The sequence below is a fragment of the Rousettus aegyptiacus genome, unplaced genomic scaffold (genome assembly GCF_014176215.1).
Source record: "Rousettus aegyptiacus isolate mRouAeg1 unplaced genomic scaffold, mRouAeg1.p scaffold_m13_p_6, whole genome shotgun sequence".
Taxonomy (NCBI): domain Eukaryota; kingdom Metazoa; phylum Chordata; class Mammalia; order Chiroptera; family Pteropodidae; genus Rousettus; species Rousettus aegyptiacus.
Genome location: NW_023416309.1, coordinates 98,668,801 through 98,685,618, shown reverse-complemented (window position 1 = coordinate 98,685,618; position 16,818 = coordinate 98,668,801). Strand labels below are relative to the sequence as shown.

Genomic DNA, 16,818 nt, shown 5'->3' with positions numbered 1-16,818 from the left:
TGGACCAAGGAGATTCTCAAACTCAAGAACCACACTCTCTTGGAAACCCACCAAGAACCTCCACCCTCTGATACCATGGCCAACTCCTGTTGTGGCTCCGTCTGCTCTGACCAGGGCTGTGGCCAAGGCTGCTGCCAAGAGACCTGCTGCCGCCCCAGCTGCTGCCAGACCACCTGCTGCAGGACCACCTGCTGCCGCCCCAGCTGCTGTGTGTCCAGCTGCTGCCGCCCCAGCTGCTGCATCTCCAGCTGCTGCCGCCCCAGCTGCTGCGGTTCCAGCTGCTGCCGCCCCAGCTGCTGCATCTCCAGCTGCTGCCGCCCCAGCTGCTGTGGTTCCAGCTGCTGCCGCCCCAGCTGCTGCATCTCCAGCTGCTGCCGCCCCAGCTGCTGTGGTTCCAGCTGCTGCCGCCCCAGCTGCTGCATCTCCAGCTGCTGCCGCCCCAGCTGCTGTGGTTCCAGCTGCTGCCGCCCCAGCTGCTGTGGTTCCAGCTGCTGCTGCAGGCCCAGCTGCTGCATCTCTAGCTGCTGCCGCCCCTCCTGCTGCGGCTCCAGCAGCTGTGGCTCCAGCTGCTGCCGCCCCTGCTGCTGCCCCTCCTGCTGCCTCCGCCCAGTCTGTGGCCAGGTCTGCTGCCAGAGCACTTGCTATCGCCCCACCTGTGTCATCTCCACCTGCCCCCGCCCCATGTGCTGTGCCATCCCTTGCTGCTGAACCCCCTGTCCTATGTCCACCATCTCGATTTACCTCTGTCCTCACAGATGTAGACCCTTTTTGTGTTGACCCTTAGGACACATGGAGTATGGTTCACATCATTCGGTGGGTTAAGCCTCATGATTACAATGAGCCCACCACTATCCCACTGACTCTGAGCACATTCTGGTTCATTTTAAACTCTCTCCTTTGCTATCTTTTTCTTTCAGTATTGACCAAATATGTACTGATTTGCAATCTGCCAACTAAGAAATGATCCCAATGCTCTAAATTTCTCATTCTTCCTTATCACTTTAGGGTTCTACATTACCCTTCCAACAAGGTGGACATTATCTGCAGTCCCTGAGTGGCACTGATTTGATACCCTTAGACCTGGGGGTTCAGTTGCACTCTATTTTCTCATATGTGAATTTCTTATGTTTTGTTGCTTCTCTGCTTTCTAATAAACTTCTCTGCATACAATAATTCATGGCATCTTTCTCTATTGTTTTTATGATCATTTTATTCATAACTAGGCAATTATATTTTACACAACGATATGGTAAGAACAACCCATGTCAAAATCACTTTGAAAATAAGTGTTATATCAAATATAGATAATTTAAGATATTAGATCAAAAGTTGCACGTATACGTATGTATACATGTATGTGACTTAATATTCTAAATTAGGATAAATTTAATTCATGTCTTTAGCTCTTAATTTTAAAAAAATTACACCCATTAATATCATTGGCCCTATTTTGTAGAAAAGGGTAAAACCAAATTTCTGAGTACATGCCAATAAAAGAAGGAAAATCTCCTGTAAAGTATTTAAATGCACTCAATTCCTTTTATTCAATAAACAACACTTCAAAATTTATAATTGCAAAATGGGTTATATTTCCAATTGAATTCTGTTGGGAAAATGCATATTTCATTGTATTTTTTTAAAAAATCACTTTATTGAGGTATGATTGACATGTAAAAACTGTATATATTTAATGACTGTGACTCAGTGTGTTATATTTCATTGTATTTTTAAGGAAATATGCCTCACCTGGATGGTATGGTATGTTTCTGAGTGTGTTCTCTTAGGATTTTCCTCATAATTCAAACATCTCCTTACTTAACATTCTAACATATATTGACCCTGGGAGGCTGGAATTTCAGAATTCATGTTCTCTTTTTAAGGATTTTTTAAAAATGAAAATTAACTTGTAGTTTTGAATCATTCTCAGCTGGGGTTCACACTGACCCTGTGAACATGTTGGTGCGGAAGAGAGAATTCTACGTAGGATATTGAAACCTACAAGTGAGCAAACCAGTGTCAAGATTTCCTAATCCTTAACTTGAAATTTGAAATTACAACAGCTTTGGATAGTATCAGAAACTCTTTTCCAAAGTAATATTCTGTAACTGTCTATAAAAATAGTCAAACAAAAGATTTAAGAGTTAAAGCAATATCAGAGCATTGCACATTCTCAACCATTTAAATACTTTCTATGGTGGCTACTTTCACGATGAGGAGCTTAACCGGTGGGAGTTCATGTGTAGGGGACACCCAGACCACAAGGGCAATTGCGCACATGTATAAATTAACTGAATATATACAGTTTGTCTCAGTTATTTATCACTGCATAACTACCATCCCAAAACTTAATAGCTTAGGGCAATAACAATTTGTTATTTCTCATAATTCTGTGCATTGACTGGGCAGCCTTCTGATGATCTTGTCTGGTCTCACTGATGCTACTGTATTCATCTCAATGTTCAATTGAGGTTGAAAGGTCCATGAGGGCCTCATTTACACATCTGGTAGTTGGTGCTGCTTATCACCAGGGTGCCTTAGTTCTTCTCTGCATGGCCTCTCATTCTCTGGGCTTCTTTGTATGATAGTGGAATTGTTCCAAGAAAGCAAAGGTGAAGCTTCAAGGCTTCTTGAGGCTTAGATTCCAGAACTCTTACAGCAAATCATCCACCATGTTCTATTGGTCAAAATAAGTCACAAGGCCAAACCAGACACAATGAGTAGAAAAACAGAATCTACCTCTCGATGGGAAGAGCTTCAAGGTACTACTGCCCAGTGTGAGGCTACAGGATGAGGAAGCTCAGCTAAGTCAATACCAGTCCTGAGATTACCTTCCTTCTTATCGTAAACTTATTAGTATACTAAGTAAAAGAATTTATTCATGCAAGAGAGTTGGATCCTCACCTCTATGAATTATGATAAGCAACTCCTTGTTACAAAAGAGATGGTATAACTCCTACACACCTGAGATTTCATATGGTGAAAGAAAACAAAAAGTATTTTTTTTTTACTTAAAAATAAAAGTAAAAATGTCAAGAGAGAGATTGTACCATCTCTTTTGTTTTTGATCAACAAACTAAGACTATTGAAAGTTTGTAGGTGAAACTAGAAGAGACTGGCGTGGTCTCAAAAAAACAGAGAATCTAGAACATCTCTCTAATTTAGGAGGAGGTACTGCGATTGGACAAATTATACAATCATCTCCCGCCAGAAATGATCTTTTACTATGAGTTAAATGGAATAATTACTACCTAGTACCCTCTATCCCCCTGCCCCAGTCGAAATGTGATTTTACTAAGGAATGTTTATGCTAAGGCTTTAAGAGCCGCCATTTTCACTGTCATCCAGATGAACCACGGGGTTTCTGGTGGCAGGCAATCACAACAATGAAGAAGCAGAGGAAAGTCATCATCTTTGTCACCATAACACCAAACGAACTAACAAGAGTAGAAGCCTACTATCCAGATGTAACTGAGACCAATAATTGGTTGGTTAATAAGAAATAAAATCATAAGGATACTTCCACAGTCATGGAAAATGAAAGTCTTATAGTAAAAACAATTCCTGAAGAATATTACCTCATGACAAATAATGACACATCATACAAGGAAATGGACCTCCACTGGTTCCCTACTCAAGATGGTTTTGAGTTTGCTACTACTGAGAGTCCCAGGGCTTCTTCTGGCTGAAAACAAATGACTTTCTCAAGCTGAGATTCCCACATCACTCAGAAGTCTAAATTTGGATTCCAAACTCACTTAAATTGTAAGCTTTCAGTTCTGAATACAGAATTATTTTTTCTTCTATCGACATTTGCCAAAGCACAAAATGCATTGGACTTCTTTTACTGAGTTTTCCCAGTTCTTCTATCTCATATAAGAGATCTCTCCAGAGTCTCAGCTTTTCATCAGATAGCAAACTGATGGTTGCCAGATAGAAAGGGTTTAGAGGGGCTGGGTAAAAAGGGTGAAGGGACTGAGACGTACAAATTGGTAGTTACAAATTAGTCACAGGGACATAAAGTACAGCATAAGGAATATAGTCAATAATATTGTAATAACTATGTACGGTTCCGGGTGGGCACTAGACTTATTGAAAGGATCACTTTTTAAATTATATAAATATCTAACCACTATGCTGTATACTTGAAACTAATATAAATGTTGAATAATAACTGTAATTGAATATTAAAAATTAAAATATATATATATAGCCAGAAGGCAAAACCAGCATTGAACAACTAAAACCCAACTGACCTGCAGACATGTGACCAAGAAATAAATACTTGTTATTAAATGTTATGGGAGTTTGTGGTTGCTTGTTAGGCAGCAATAGCTGACTAATTCAACTGTGGTGATAATGGGAAACTAGCTTACTATACCTATCAGTATGAAAAGATTAGGCTGATAGTTTTCTGTAGAGGGAAGTACCCAAGTATTTGTACCAAGGTTGGTTTTATTGTAATAAACTTTCTGAAGGACATAGGTTAATAAGTCTCTAAATTTATAGATAAAAATAAGCTCTTATGGATAGTACAAAATAAAGTTATTCATGTTAAACTGAAGAAGAATCCCAACCCATTCTTTTTTACAAGCATATTTGTTAAAACATAGGCTTAAGGACCAGACTTGGATTCAGACTTGGAATTAGTTACAAATTAGTTATCTCTCTAAATTTCAGATTCATCTTCTATAGAATGGAGATTATAATACCTAACTCGATTAATCATTATGGTGATAATTAAGATAGGTAAAGATACCTATCCAGTTCCTGGAACATACCAATATTCAATAAAGGGTAACTTAAAGCTCTTACATAGTGTGAAGAAAAATGAAAGCTTATATCCAGCAACAGCAAGTGAAATAGTACATCCAATGGGATCTATTGTAAGCTATTCTTAGAAGAAATTGTGTATAGCATCCAGTAAGAGCCTAGTTAGAAAAGAAAATAAGATTTCTTTTAAAACTATGATATATTAGTTCAAAGGACTGTTGAGGCCAAAAATGTCCACAGAACGTGAGTCATAAATAAAAAGACTATTTGTAAAGAAATCAAAAATATTATCCTTATACCAAATTATGACTTTGCCTAGAATATTGCATGTGATTCTAGCCATGTCATCTCAGAGTATTATTTAGTCTGCACAGTAAAAATCATCTAATGTTATAAGAGAGGCCAAGAGCGAATCTTGGCATGACGAATACAGAGAATGAATTTGGTATAATTCACATCTATGGTACCTTCCACAGTATCACCAAAGCAAAAATAGAACTAATTCCCTCACGACAACAAAAAGCCTCTCCCTTGAAGCTGATGGGGTACTTTTAGGAAAAATTACTATTAAAAACCTTTGATTAGTGGTTTGCAAGCTCTTGGCCCTCCTCTTTTCATTTAGTTCTAATAGAAAGTAAGTGGGATCGACTGGACAGGTTTCTTTTTTTAAAAAAAAATCCAAACAAAAGTGTTGATCTACTTCACTAATAAAAAGTAAATTAATGGAACTTATCATAAATGGTAAGGGATAGGGTGAGGACACAAATAAATAATAACAGGAATTGGACAAGTGCAGGCATATCTCACAGTGCTACGATGAGTTACCAAGGAAAACCAGAACACTTCGAGACTGACGTCCAGAAGACAAGCAGGCTCCCTCCTCCCCGCATTAGTCCACTTCTGTTGATCCTCAGAGAGAAATTTCTGTGCTGGAGCACAGATCTGACCCAGAGCACAAGCTCTGAGGTCTGTTCGGATTATCTGTCATTGGGCAAAACATTTCCCTAATTCTCTTTCCTTATCACTTTTAATAATACTACTCACTTCAAAGTTTAATATGTTCTCTCTTCTGTCTAAAGACTGGTCCCCTAAGCCTGATAAACATAAAGCTCACAGAGGCTGCTTGCTGAGGAATGAGGCTTCCTGGACCCCAGACCTCACTGTGTGACCTCACTGTGTAACTATGGGGAACACACGTGGCCCCTCCTGTAAAATGAGGGAATAGGCCTATAGATCCTCTACAGTCCCTTCCTGAATTCCACATATGCAATGACTAATCCCAAATAAATTACAAAGATAAAAATTTTAACAGATCGATGAGGATTTTACAATCAAGGTAGAAGTTGAGTTTGGCTTGGAAGGATGAGGGAGGAATTCCAGGTGAATGAGGAGACCTTACAACCAGGGCAAGATGGACCAGGCCCTAGTGGGAGAGAGTGACTAGACCTGGATGGCAGGGATCCAGGGTGCCATGTGGTCCCCTGTCATGTGAAAACCACAAACCTACCTTCCAGGGAGTCGTGGAGGGAGACATCTAGGAAGCAGACGACTGCTGGTCTGCATTGCAGTGCTGCTATTAACCTCTTACTGCCATGTGCATGGGTGTTAATAAGGCAAGTCATCGTTTGGGCAGTAATTATGAGACTCTTTGAAGTCCAGGGATAAAATCCAAACTTCAGGGCTAAAGAGCAGTGCAATTAGATACTATTCTAGTCTAGAAAACACATTCTTTCTCTTTTATGAGTTAGGGATATTTCAAAACTAAATATCATGTCTCATAAAAGACATTTGGTGAGAATGAACAAGATAAGAAAAAAAAACCCATTTTTGGTGTGTGTGAATGGATATGTATGAGGTGAGGGGTCACCAAAAACACCATTAGTCAGTGCTAAGTCTTCACTTAATTGGCCAGGAAATTCACAAGGAAGTGGCCATATGTCCTGGGAGTTATCAGCTCTTGGCCAGGGTATATAAAGGGCACCGATGGGAGGAGGACATTCACACCTGAGAACACTCGACTCCTCTCACCAGTCCGACCCAGTCCAGCCCCAGACACCACCATGACCAGCTCCTGCTGTGGCTCCACCTGCTCAAGCTGTGGCGGAGGCTGCTGCCAGCCTTGCTGCTGCCAGCCCTGCTGCTGCCGCGACCCCTGCTGCTGCCGCCCCTGCTGCTGCCAGACCACCGTGTGCCGCCCCGTGACCTGCGTGCCCCGCTGCACGCGCCCCATCTGCGAGCCCTGCCGCCGCCCCATCTGCTGTGACCCCTGCGGCCTGCAGGAGGGCTGCTGCCGCCCCATCGCCTGCTGCCCCACGTCCTGCACGGCCGTGGTCTGCCGCCCCTGCTGCTGGGCCTCCACCTGCTGCCAGCCCATCTGTGTGCAGGCCCCCTGCTGCCGGCCCCCCTGCTGCCAGCCGGCCCCCTGCCGCAGCACCTGCAGGACCTCCCCCTGCTGCTGCTGCTGAAACCCAGCTGTCCTCACAGAGCAGCACACTGGAGCCTAAGCATTTTAATCAAGTTGAAAGAAAAATAGATGTTTTCATAAGGTGACAATAGTCCTTTTTATATCCTACTATGTGGGTACACAAGCAGTTGTCCATCACCACCCTCAGCCAAATTCCCATGTGTCTCCATCGGTAGAAGTCACCATGGATGGTAAGCCCACTTCTAAAAGCCCCCAGAGTGGACTTGGCAAACCCATCCCCAACTCCAGAGGCTGCTCAAACCCTCCCTATAATCTTTTGTAATATGCTGCTCGCTTGTTTAGAATAAACTATTTTTTTTCTGTAAACCTCCCTGCTCCCTGATTCATTGATTTTAGTACACGCATATGAGTGTACACAGATGAGCAGACAATGACTAGGAAAGAGAGTAAAGAGGGAGAAGGAAAAAAAGAAGAGGATTTGGAAGACAGGAGAGGGAGAGGGAAGTGCTAAAACTCTTGACGTGAGTATTGACCGGCGCTGCAGGACGGCCAAGCCAGTCAGTGGGCTGCTCACATGGGTAGGAGATCCATGCACACTGGGTCCTCCATGGCCTGTCCTTTGCCCACTTCTCCAGGTTCATGCCTCAACACTCCCCGTTAAGTTTCACTTCGAGCAGCTTTGAACTTCTCACAGTACCTGACACATGCTGTGCTGTTCCACATCTTTGGTTTTGTCATATTCTTTCGCTTTTCTGGAATATCCTTTCACGTTCCCCTTCCCTCCACCTTCTCATCTGCCTAACTCTGAATCACTTCCGAGGTCATTTCAGTCTTCTCCAGTGGTCCTGTTCTAGTCTCTTGAACAAACACAAACACACATACACACACACACACACACACACAGAGCGCATGTGCACACAAACACACATATGCACACATGCTAAGTTAGGTGCCCTAACATGTGTCAATAGCATCCTTGGATCCTGTGCTTACCTCCCTCTCCATAAAACATTGTATTGAGATTATCTGTTTCTCCTCCTCCAACAAAGGGATCATAGTTTATTTATTTTGGCTCCTGGTACTGAGCTTGGTGTTTAGAATAGAATTGATAATTAATTTCTATTTGTTGAATCAGACTAAATTGGAAGGGAAACTGTCTTTATGATAAGAATCCTAAAAGGTAGATATTGACCTAAAGCAAAAACTTCACCATCAGTATAACTTAATTTCTCTGACCCTAAGATTTCTTCATCTGCAAAACACGAAAATTAAAGCTCACCAATGTAGATTGCAGGTAAAGTTAAATGACTTTATGTATGTAAAGTGCCTGGCATATAGTAAGCACCCAGTATCATTTATTTATATTCCTTGTTGCACATTTGAGCGTCACTGCATCAAACGGGCTCAAAAGATGTGCTTTTTATTACATATCACATCATTAAGAGTGGGAAAGGATTCAAGGATAGCTTCCCCCATTCAGGATAGTCCACATCCACTTACAGAAACAAATTTCCTAATAAATATAATAAATAAGGCCAAATAATTCATTGTCGGATCAAGGCTGTCTTGGAATGAAAGGGCTCTTTCAAAGTCTACGTAAGAGTCTACAGGAACGAGTACTAGATTACAGGATTCATGAACAGAGAGGTTTATTTAGCATCGGGAGGAAAAAAAGAGCTGGGGAGAATATAAACTTTTCCTTTCACTCTGAACCACCCTAAGAATTAAATAACTCAAAGCTGTAAGAGACTCCAAAAGATTACCTGCTTTAGTTTTCTCCGGCTTTAGGCAGCTTAAATACCCAAATCACTTAGAAGAGATATTTCTTGTTTAAATTCTAGAAATAAATCTCACCAGTCCCTGATCATCTAGAGTTTTCTGTCTTTTCCAACTAAAATATTTCCATTTTTCAATTAATGATAGCCATTTCTTCTGTCTTTCACATCTGTATGGATTTTATGATAAAGCTGGCCTATGAAGAACACCAGGGACAAAAAACTCCCATTTTAACAGATGAGGAAACTGGGGCTGGCAAGGTACAAGTATTTGCTCTAAGTCACACAACTGCTAGGTGGCAGAGGAATGATGTGAATCTTTTTGGCCTTCCCCATCCTCCTCCTGCCCCTAGTCCATCAATATTCCTCACCTCCATCTCTGACCCTTACGATCGAAAGATATTTTAAAGATCGCTTTGGAGAACAGAGAATGCATATTCTGTTTTCGGAATTTAAATATTTCCTAACATCCATAGCCTGCACATTAGTTCCTAAAAAAATACAACTCATGGAACTATTAAGATGAGGGCACGGCTCACCATCACAAAAAGTCATCAATTCTACACTCCTTTCCGATCCAACCACAAAAAAACCATAATTTGTCACCATCATGGTTAACATTTACTTGCTCCCAGTCTGGTAATTATGCCCTTGTAGCACTCCTGGAATCTGAATGATACAATCCACCAAAAGAAAAAGAAAAAGAAAAACAACAACAACGTGATAAAGACCAGAGACACATCTCTTATTCCACAAGCTTAGGTCCATTAATGAGCTACAGCAAAGGGGAACACACAGCATAGGTTCACAGGCATCCCATCACGCGAAGGAAGAGAAAAGTTTCTGTAGGATTTCAAGGAATAGTGGACTTAGGTAAAATTATGGGAAATGGCATTTTGATAGACTCAAAGCGAAACAGGGCTTTGTACAAAAAATTAACATCAGGACTGGCCTGCGAAAAGGACTTATGGTCCTCTTTCTTTGGAAATTACATAATTAAGATAAACGGGGAATGCTGTGTCTGAAATCTCTTACCTGAAACTCTGCTCCTGGGCTGGATATTGAGGCTGCTTCTCTGTGTTAAGGTAGCTGAGATCCTGGCCAGGCAATAGTGGAATGTTCCCTTTCCACTGATACAACTTCAGACAGCAAAGTTCCTGACAGTCTGTGATTTTAAAACACAGGATTTCTTAGTACAATGTTCTTTTGTTAACAAAAGCAGTGAATTTTCACGCATATTCCTAGTCCTAATATTTGGATCTCTCTATATTCTAAGCCAAAGAACAATATGTTAAACCATAAATCAAGCAAGTTCTTATTTATTTCACTAGACAGGACAGAATTTTTGATAACTACTACTACACGTTCACTACTTCGAAGTGACTCAGTTGGAAAAAGCCTAGGAGTCAATCATCAATGTTTACACTCAAGAGAAGACCTGTGGTATTGCTCAAGCTTTGCCACTCTTTTATCTGTATGACTCTGAAAAACTATTTTACAAATCTGGCCTTCCGAAGACTGTAATGGACTACGATGGGTCACAAAGTCAAAGGCCTTCAAGGACCAGGGCTATGGTGGACCAAAAGGAATATTAAAAATTATCACACCAAACAAAACACACTTTGGGGGCAAATTTGGTCTGACAGTCATCAGCAACCCTAGACAATATTGTCTTTAACCTACCTTTCAACTGTACGCTTATTTTCTATACTCCCATTTTTCTTAGCCGTGACTCAAAAACACAAAGCTATTTTGTCAATCATCGATTCACTTAAATCATCATTCTTTTTTGGAGGGCCAAGTTCACACTTCATAAGTAATCAAAACTTTTAGCCAACGAACCAAAGCATCTACTACAAAAATAGAATTGATTACTTTATAAATATGTTCAACATATTTTGAAGAACTCAATACAAGTACATATGTCACACCTAGAAAGCAAGAAATATCCCAATTTCAATTGTATGTATGTATGTATGTATGTACGTATGTATGTATGTATTTATTTATTTATGGCGAGGCAACCCTTGGTTGACCTCACAGATTGCAAGGCCCTTGTTAGCTTACAATCCCTTATTTTTTCAGTTTTTACATCTACAGCACCTGGTCTTCCTCGGTGGTCTCTCATTCAAGTACCAACCAGGCCCAACCCTGCTTAGCTTCTGATTTTCAATTTTATTTCTAAGGCCATACTCAGGGAAGGCATGCAAAAGGTCACAATAACAATAAAATCCTCATTTAGTTTGATTTATTGTCCCATGAAAAGTTACTTTCCTTTAATTCCTTTATTTGCCTTTGTCTTGACTTCTAATGTCTCTAATTAATGTGTGATCAGAAACAATGTATAACATATAAGTGTCGCATAAGTAACTATGAGTTACAGGCCAGCTTTTTATGGCCTATAACAATATCATGCTAGTGGTTTTGGTGGTTATTTCCATACAAACAAGGTGAAAAAATTTGTTGTTTTACAAAAGGATTGTGCCATTCTTTTCATAGCAGAAGCGGTACACATCTCCTTTTATGAGCCATTTTAGGTATTTTTTTTTTTTAGAAATTCTTGCTCATCACAATGTCAATCAGAAACCAGGCCTGTGCTTGTGCTTAGTCATGGATGATGAACCCAAGGAAAGTGTAATGGTAGCAACACTGGATTCTTCAAACTTTCAACTTGTCACATGGTCTGCAAGGATTGGCTATTCAATGAGTAATTTTCCTGATGATATAAATCACCAAGTAGTCATTTTACCAAGTATGCAAAGGCAGGAAAGAAAACACCCTTCAGTGCTGTTGGAATTGTTGCCTCAGCAACTGAATCCATCAATCTTGAGTTCTCATTTCAATGGGCAACCACAACTCTAGGAAGTGTCCTTATGGCCTGGGGTTATCAGCTTCCAGCCAGAGTATATAAAGGGCTCCATGGGGAGGAAGACGCTCATATCTGAGACCACCCAACTCTTCTCACCAGCCCACCTAGCCCAACCCCAGACACCACCATGACCAGCTCCTGCTGTGGCTCCACCTGCTCAAGCTGTGGCGGAGGCTGCTGCCAGCCCTGCTGCTGCCGCGACCCCTGCTGCTGCCGCCCCTGCTGCTGCCAGACCACCGTGTGCCGCCCCGTGACCTGCGTGCCTCGCTGCACGCGCCCCATCTGCGAGCCCTGCCGCCGCCCCATCTGCTGTGACCCCTGCGGCCTGCAGGAGGGCTGCTGCCGCCCCATCGCCTGCTGCCCCACGTCCTGCACGGCTGTATTCTGCCACCACCGGATCTGTTGTGACCCCTGTGGCGTGCAGGAGGGCTGCTATTGCCCCATTACTTGCTGCCCCACGTCCTGCACGGCCGTGGTCTGCCGCCCCTGCTGCTGGGCCTCCACCTGCTGCCAGCCCATCTGCGTGCAGGCCCCCTGCTGCCGGCCCCCCTGCTGCCAGCCGGCCCCCTGCCGCAGCACCTGCAGGACCTCCCCCTGCTGCTGCTGCTGAGAGGCCCAACAAGGAAACAGTCCCGGATGTTCAGAAATACGTGTGCCAACTCTTCCCACCCCGCCTAGATCAGACGAGCAATATCACCTTTGCAACCTACCTGCTTGTCAACAACTAACTTAATATTAACTATCTATATAATTATGTAACTCGTCCTGGTCTTCTTTGATAATCTTTAGAAAAATTCCAAATTTTACCATCTGAGTTCCTCAAAAAATGAGTAAACAAAGATTAAAGTTCCTCAGGAATGGAACGCTCTCCCACTGTCTCATCGCCACTCCTCTACCATTTCAAGATGGGATATTTCCCCCATCTTAATAAGATCACATGTGTGCTTGGTTTTTAGATGGTAAAATAATAAAATTTTATTTCTGGGAAACAAATGTGTTTCTCTTTATCGTTGATCAACCTTCAAAAGCTTATTTTTAGCTTAAGTTATGGTATACAGAATCAGAAGAACCAAAGGAGGAAAGATTTTCTATGAGCCATTTCTTTCTTTTTCTCTTTCTTTCTTTTTCTTTCTTTCTTTCTTTCTTTCTTTCTTTCTTTCTTTCTTTCTTTCTTTCTTTCTTTCTTTCTTTCTTTCTTTTCTTTTCTTTCTTTCCTTTTCTTTTCTTTCTTTTCTTTCTTTTTTTTTTTAGTTTTAGGAACAATTTCAGTGCAAGGTCTGTAATTTGAATGGCAATTCAAATAATTCAGAATATCTATAGTAAGTACCTTCACATTTCGAGCCACAGATTTTGTAATGATGCAAAGGAAATGGAGAGATTTCAGCAGGTTTTCTGTTCATGAACTTGACAAATGAATCATCCATACATGTGATAAGAGGGGGGAAGCCTAAATCAGAACCCTGTTTGTATGGGAATCCCTAACCAGGGAATGCCTGTGCTGGAAAAGCCACATCGCAGCTTTTCCCACGGCTCCCTCCAGCACCACTATGGCCAATTCAAATTTCAGTGGAGTCATTGCTTCTGAGCAGAGAGAAAGAAATGCAGCTTGCTGGGATCCATTCTAAATTACAACTCCAAACAATTTTACAATTAAAGCAATGCCAATGCAGTTAAAATAGTGATATCATTAATCCACACTGAATATGTTTTTGTTGTTGTTAAACACTTTTAGGCTGATTAGAAAACTACCCACTATTCTTTTCCTGAGACGTATGTATCATGTTCCCAGCATCTGACCTAAAAGAGTTTTTTGGACTGTGATACTTATATGCTTGGACATATTTACCTACCCAGCGAGAGGAGTCGGGCGAGATAACCTTTGCGAAGGCCTGGATCTTAATGGACTTTGTTCACTACTGGATTCCCACTGATCTGCAGAGTATTTAGCACACAGTATATAATCAGAAATGATTTATTAATCACCGAATAGGTTCCAAGGGGTTGGAAGAGAATGACTCCATCCCACTCTAGCTCTCTTCTCAGGCTGGACATGCATATTCTTACCATAAAACAACAAGCTATCTCATGAAGAAAAGTATTTTTCTTGAAATATGGTAAAAGTTTCTCAACAAGTATTCCATTATATTAAAAACTTCAACACTGTGACCATGTACACATGGAGTTTTCTCTTTATTAAGGGTTTGATAGTGTACCAGTGGATAGGCTCACAAGCCCAATTTCTTTCTACATATTCCTGACCATCATTTTTTAAATTCTCTAACTACATCTGTTTTCCTTCATCCTAGAATTTTCCTTGTCGGCCTTCTAGATACTTCCTCATCTTACAATATTTTCTCATATATAGAATGTTTTGCTTTCTCACAAGCTCATCACTGTTATTGGATCATGTTTGCTGTCACAGTAAATCCATGCCCCGGTCAGCCACAGTGGCTGGCGCAGCTCTGGGTAAGGTGCAAGGGACTGTGCAAAGAGAATGATCGAGAAGCAGGCTTAAAGTAGAGCCTTCAACCACAGACCTAGAACAGGCTTCATTCTAAAGTAAAAGGTCAGAACCAAGCAAATCTAGAGGCAGCAGCTACAAAAATGGCTGAGTGATAGGTTTTCTGAGAGGCCCTGACAGTTTGAAACAACTGAATTACCACAGTTGATTCTGCAAGCAGGAGTAAACTCAAGCAGGAGCACATGGGAGATGGTGGAGCAAGAGGCACTGGAGGATGAACTAAATGAGCCTGGAGACCACCTCTGGCTGAGATCACTACCTGGGGGTTTTGTCATGCTGTCAGATTGTGGGTTTGTTCATAGTGCCCCGTGACCACTAAGTTATGTGCAACTTTATTACTATCTCCTTGTGGTATGTTTTGGAATTGGGGAAGGCTGTGTAGAAGACAATTCCTCCAATTCCTCAGGAATTGGTAGTATGTAGAGTTCTTTCAGGTGACTATAAAATTTAGCCATTTCAAAAAAATAAAAACCTTTTAATAATACACTCACTGTTAAAATTCCTAACTAAAACAGAATTTGTTGAATGACAAGAAATGTGATACCCACAATTCCATTCTTCAGCTTCTTGCGCTTCCTGATAATGTTCCTACAAATGTTTTCGGAATAAGTCTTGGCTCCAATGCTACAAAGTGTATGGCCTTAGCCAAGTCACTTATCTGGCTCCCTAGATGTAAAATGAGGACTAAAATAATGCTTACCTCATAGGATTGTTATAAAGGATAAATACATTTATTTCTTTTGCATAATGCTTGGAACAGAGTTAGAACTCAATGATACTGTCATGAAGATTATAAATAATAAAACTCATCTTGATTTGGAAAGATATAACTATGGAAGTCTATAAGCAAGAATCTAAGACCAGAAAAACAAATGGCTAATTCATAGAATAGTGGTTACCATAGACTGAGTGTACGGGAAAAGAAGAGAGGAGATAATTTTTAAAGAAAGAAAGCACAATGGTGGCCGCCAGAGGCTAGAGAGAGGGGGTCATGTAGAGTTAGTGTTTAATGGGTACAGAGTTTTACTTTTGCAAGATGAAAGAGTTCTTGAGACAGATGGTGCTTATAGTTGCACAATAATGTAATGTATTTTATGCCATTGAACTGTAAATTTTGTTATCTGTATTTTACAAAAAAAAAAAAATTCTGGGGCGGGGGGCACTGATGATAGAGGCCTAATATGATGCATTCCTATAGCTCCCAAAAGTGACCTGGAAAATTCTTCTTTTACTGACAAACTATGACTTCTAAAATGTTCCTGCACCATTTTTCTGAACTCACTTTGCCCAGGAGGCTTAGCAGTGGAGGACACTCACACCCGGGCTGCACTTCCGCTGTTAGCAAGGAACCCTAAGAGCACGACAGCTACTTTGTGCTATCAAAACACTAAGTGGCAAAAGCAACACTAAATTATAGAGATAATTGAAGACTTTGAAATTAGGGTCATTAAGTTCGTGTCTGAACCATAAATAGAAAAATATAATGAGCATCCATTCAATAAGGAAAACAAATAGTCTTTTATGAGTACCTGAGCACTTAAAAAAAAATGTCTAGAGAACTTACTTATCAGTGCCATTTCAAAAAGAATAAACAAAAATAAGGAAGTGGCCATATGTCCTGGGAGTTATCAGCTCTTGGCCAGGGTATATAAAGGGCACCGATGGGAGGAGGACATTCACACCTGAGAACACTCGACTCCTCTCACCAGCCCGACCCAGTCCAGCCCCAGACACCACCATGACCGGCTCCTGCTGTGGCTCCACCTGCTCAAGCTGTGGCGGAGGCTGCTGCCAGCCCTGCTGCTGCCGCGACCCCTGCTGCTGCCGCCCCTGCTGCTGCCAGACCACCGTGTGCCGCCCCGTGACCTGCGTGCCCCGCTGCACGCGCCCCATCTGCGAGCCCTGCCGCCGCCCCATCTGCTGTGACCCCTGCGGCCTGCAGGAGGGCTGCTGCCGCCCCATCGCCTGCTGCCCCACGTCCTGCACGGCCGTGGTCTGCCGCCCCTGCTGCTGGGCCTCCACCTGCTGCCAGCCCATCTGCGTGCAGGCCCCCTGCTGCCGGCCCCCCTGCTGCCAGCCGGCCCCCTGCCGCAGCACCTGCAGGACCTCCCCCTGCTGCAGCTGCTGACCCCTGCGTCATCGCTAAGCTGCCCCAGTAGTAGGCCGGATCCATCCTGCTGCCCCTTAGCTTCCCTGAAGAACAAGTCTTTTCTTGAGAAGCCCATTCTCATCTCTTCAAGAGCAGGCACTGAAGACACCTGTCCAGACCGACCAGCTACTGATTGAAGAATCCCATCTTTTCAAGACCCCAGCCTAACTCCTAAATCATGTCATCTGTTTTCTAATAAACTGCACTCTCAGCATAGAAGTTACGGTCTCTGTAACGTTTCCTTTCAGTAGATCTGTCTCTCTGTTTTGTCCAGAGATCTTCAAAGCAAAATGCCCAATAGTCCTCTTA

The 16,818-nt window shown here is 42.1% G+C and overlaps 5 protein-coding genes across 6 annotated transcripts in view; 4 read left to right on the top strand and 1 right to left on the bottom strand.

Annotated features, from left to right (window-relative positions):
• The window catches only part of LOC107513775 (keratin-associated protein 4-3-like), a 289,405-nt gene that overhangs the window by 88,187 nt on the left and 184,400 nt on the right, over nt 1–16,818 (bottom strand). The gene's annotated exons all lie outside the window — the stretch shown is intronic.
• LOC107513782 (keratin-associated protein 4-3-like) lies at nt 76–755 on the top strand. Of its 2 annotated transcripts, XM_036221989.1 has the most exons (2): nt 76–436; nt 587–755. In XM_036221989.1, the coding sequence occupies exons 1-2, from the start codon at nt 76–78 to the stop codon at nt 706–708; spliced, it is 483 nt and encodes a 160-aa protein (XP_036077882.1). In that variant the 3' UTR covers nt 709–755. The 2 variants fall into 2 exon arrangements, with proteins under 2 accessions (XP_036077882.1, XP_016006294.2); XM_016150808.2 differs by having other exon boundaries at nt 76–755.
• On the top strand, nt 6,831–7,235 carry LOC107513754 (keratin-associated protein 2-3-like). The gene has a single exon (XM_016150773.2). The coding sequence runs from the start codon at nt 6,831–6,833 to the stop codon at nt 7,233–7,235; it is 405 nt and encodes a 134-aa protein (XP_016006259.1).
• On the top strand, nt 11,860–12,449 carry LOC107513753 (keratin-associated protein 2-3). The gene is made up of 2 exons (XM_036221995.1): nt 11,860–12,183; nt 12,277–12,449. Exons 1-2 carry the CDS (start codon nt 11,967–11,969, stop codon nt 12,447–12,449), a joined length of 390 nt encoding a protein of 129 aa, XP_036077888.1. The 5' UTR covers nt 11,860–11,966.
• On the top strand, nt 16,087–16,488 carry LOC107513786 (keratin-associated protein 2-3). The gene has a single exon (XM_016150812.2). It carries the CDS (start codon nt 16,099–16,101, stop codon nt 16,486–16,488), a length of 390 nt encoding a protein of 129 aa, XP_016006298.2. The 5' UTR covers nt 16,087–16,098.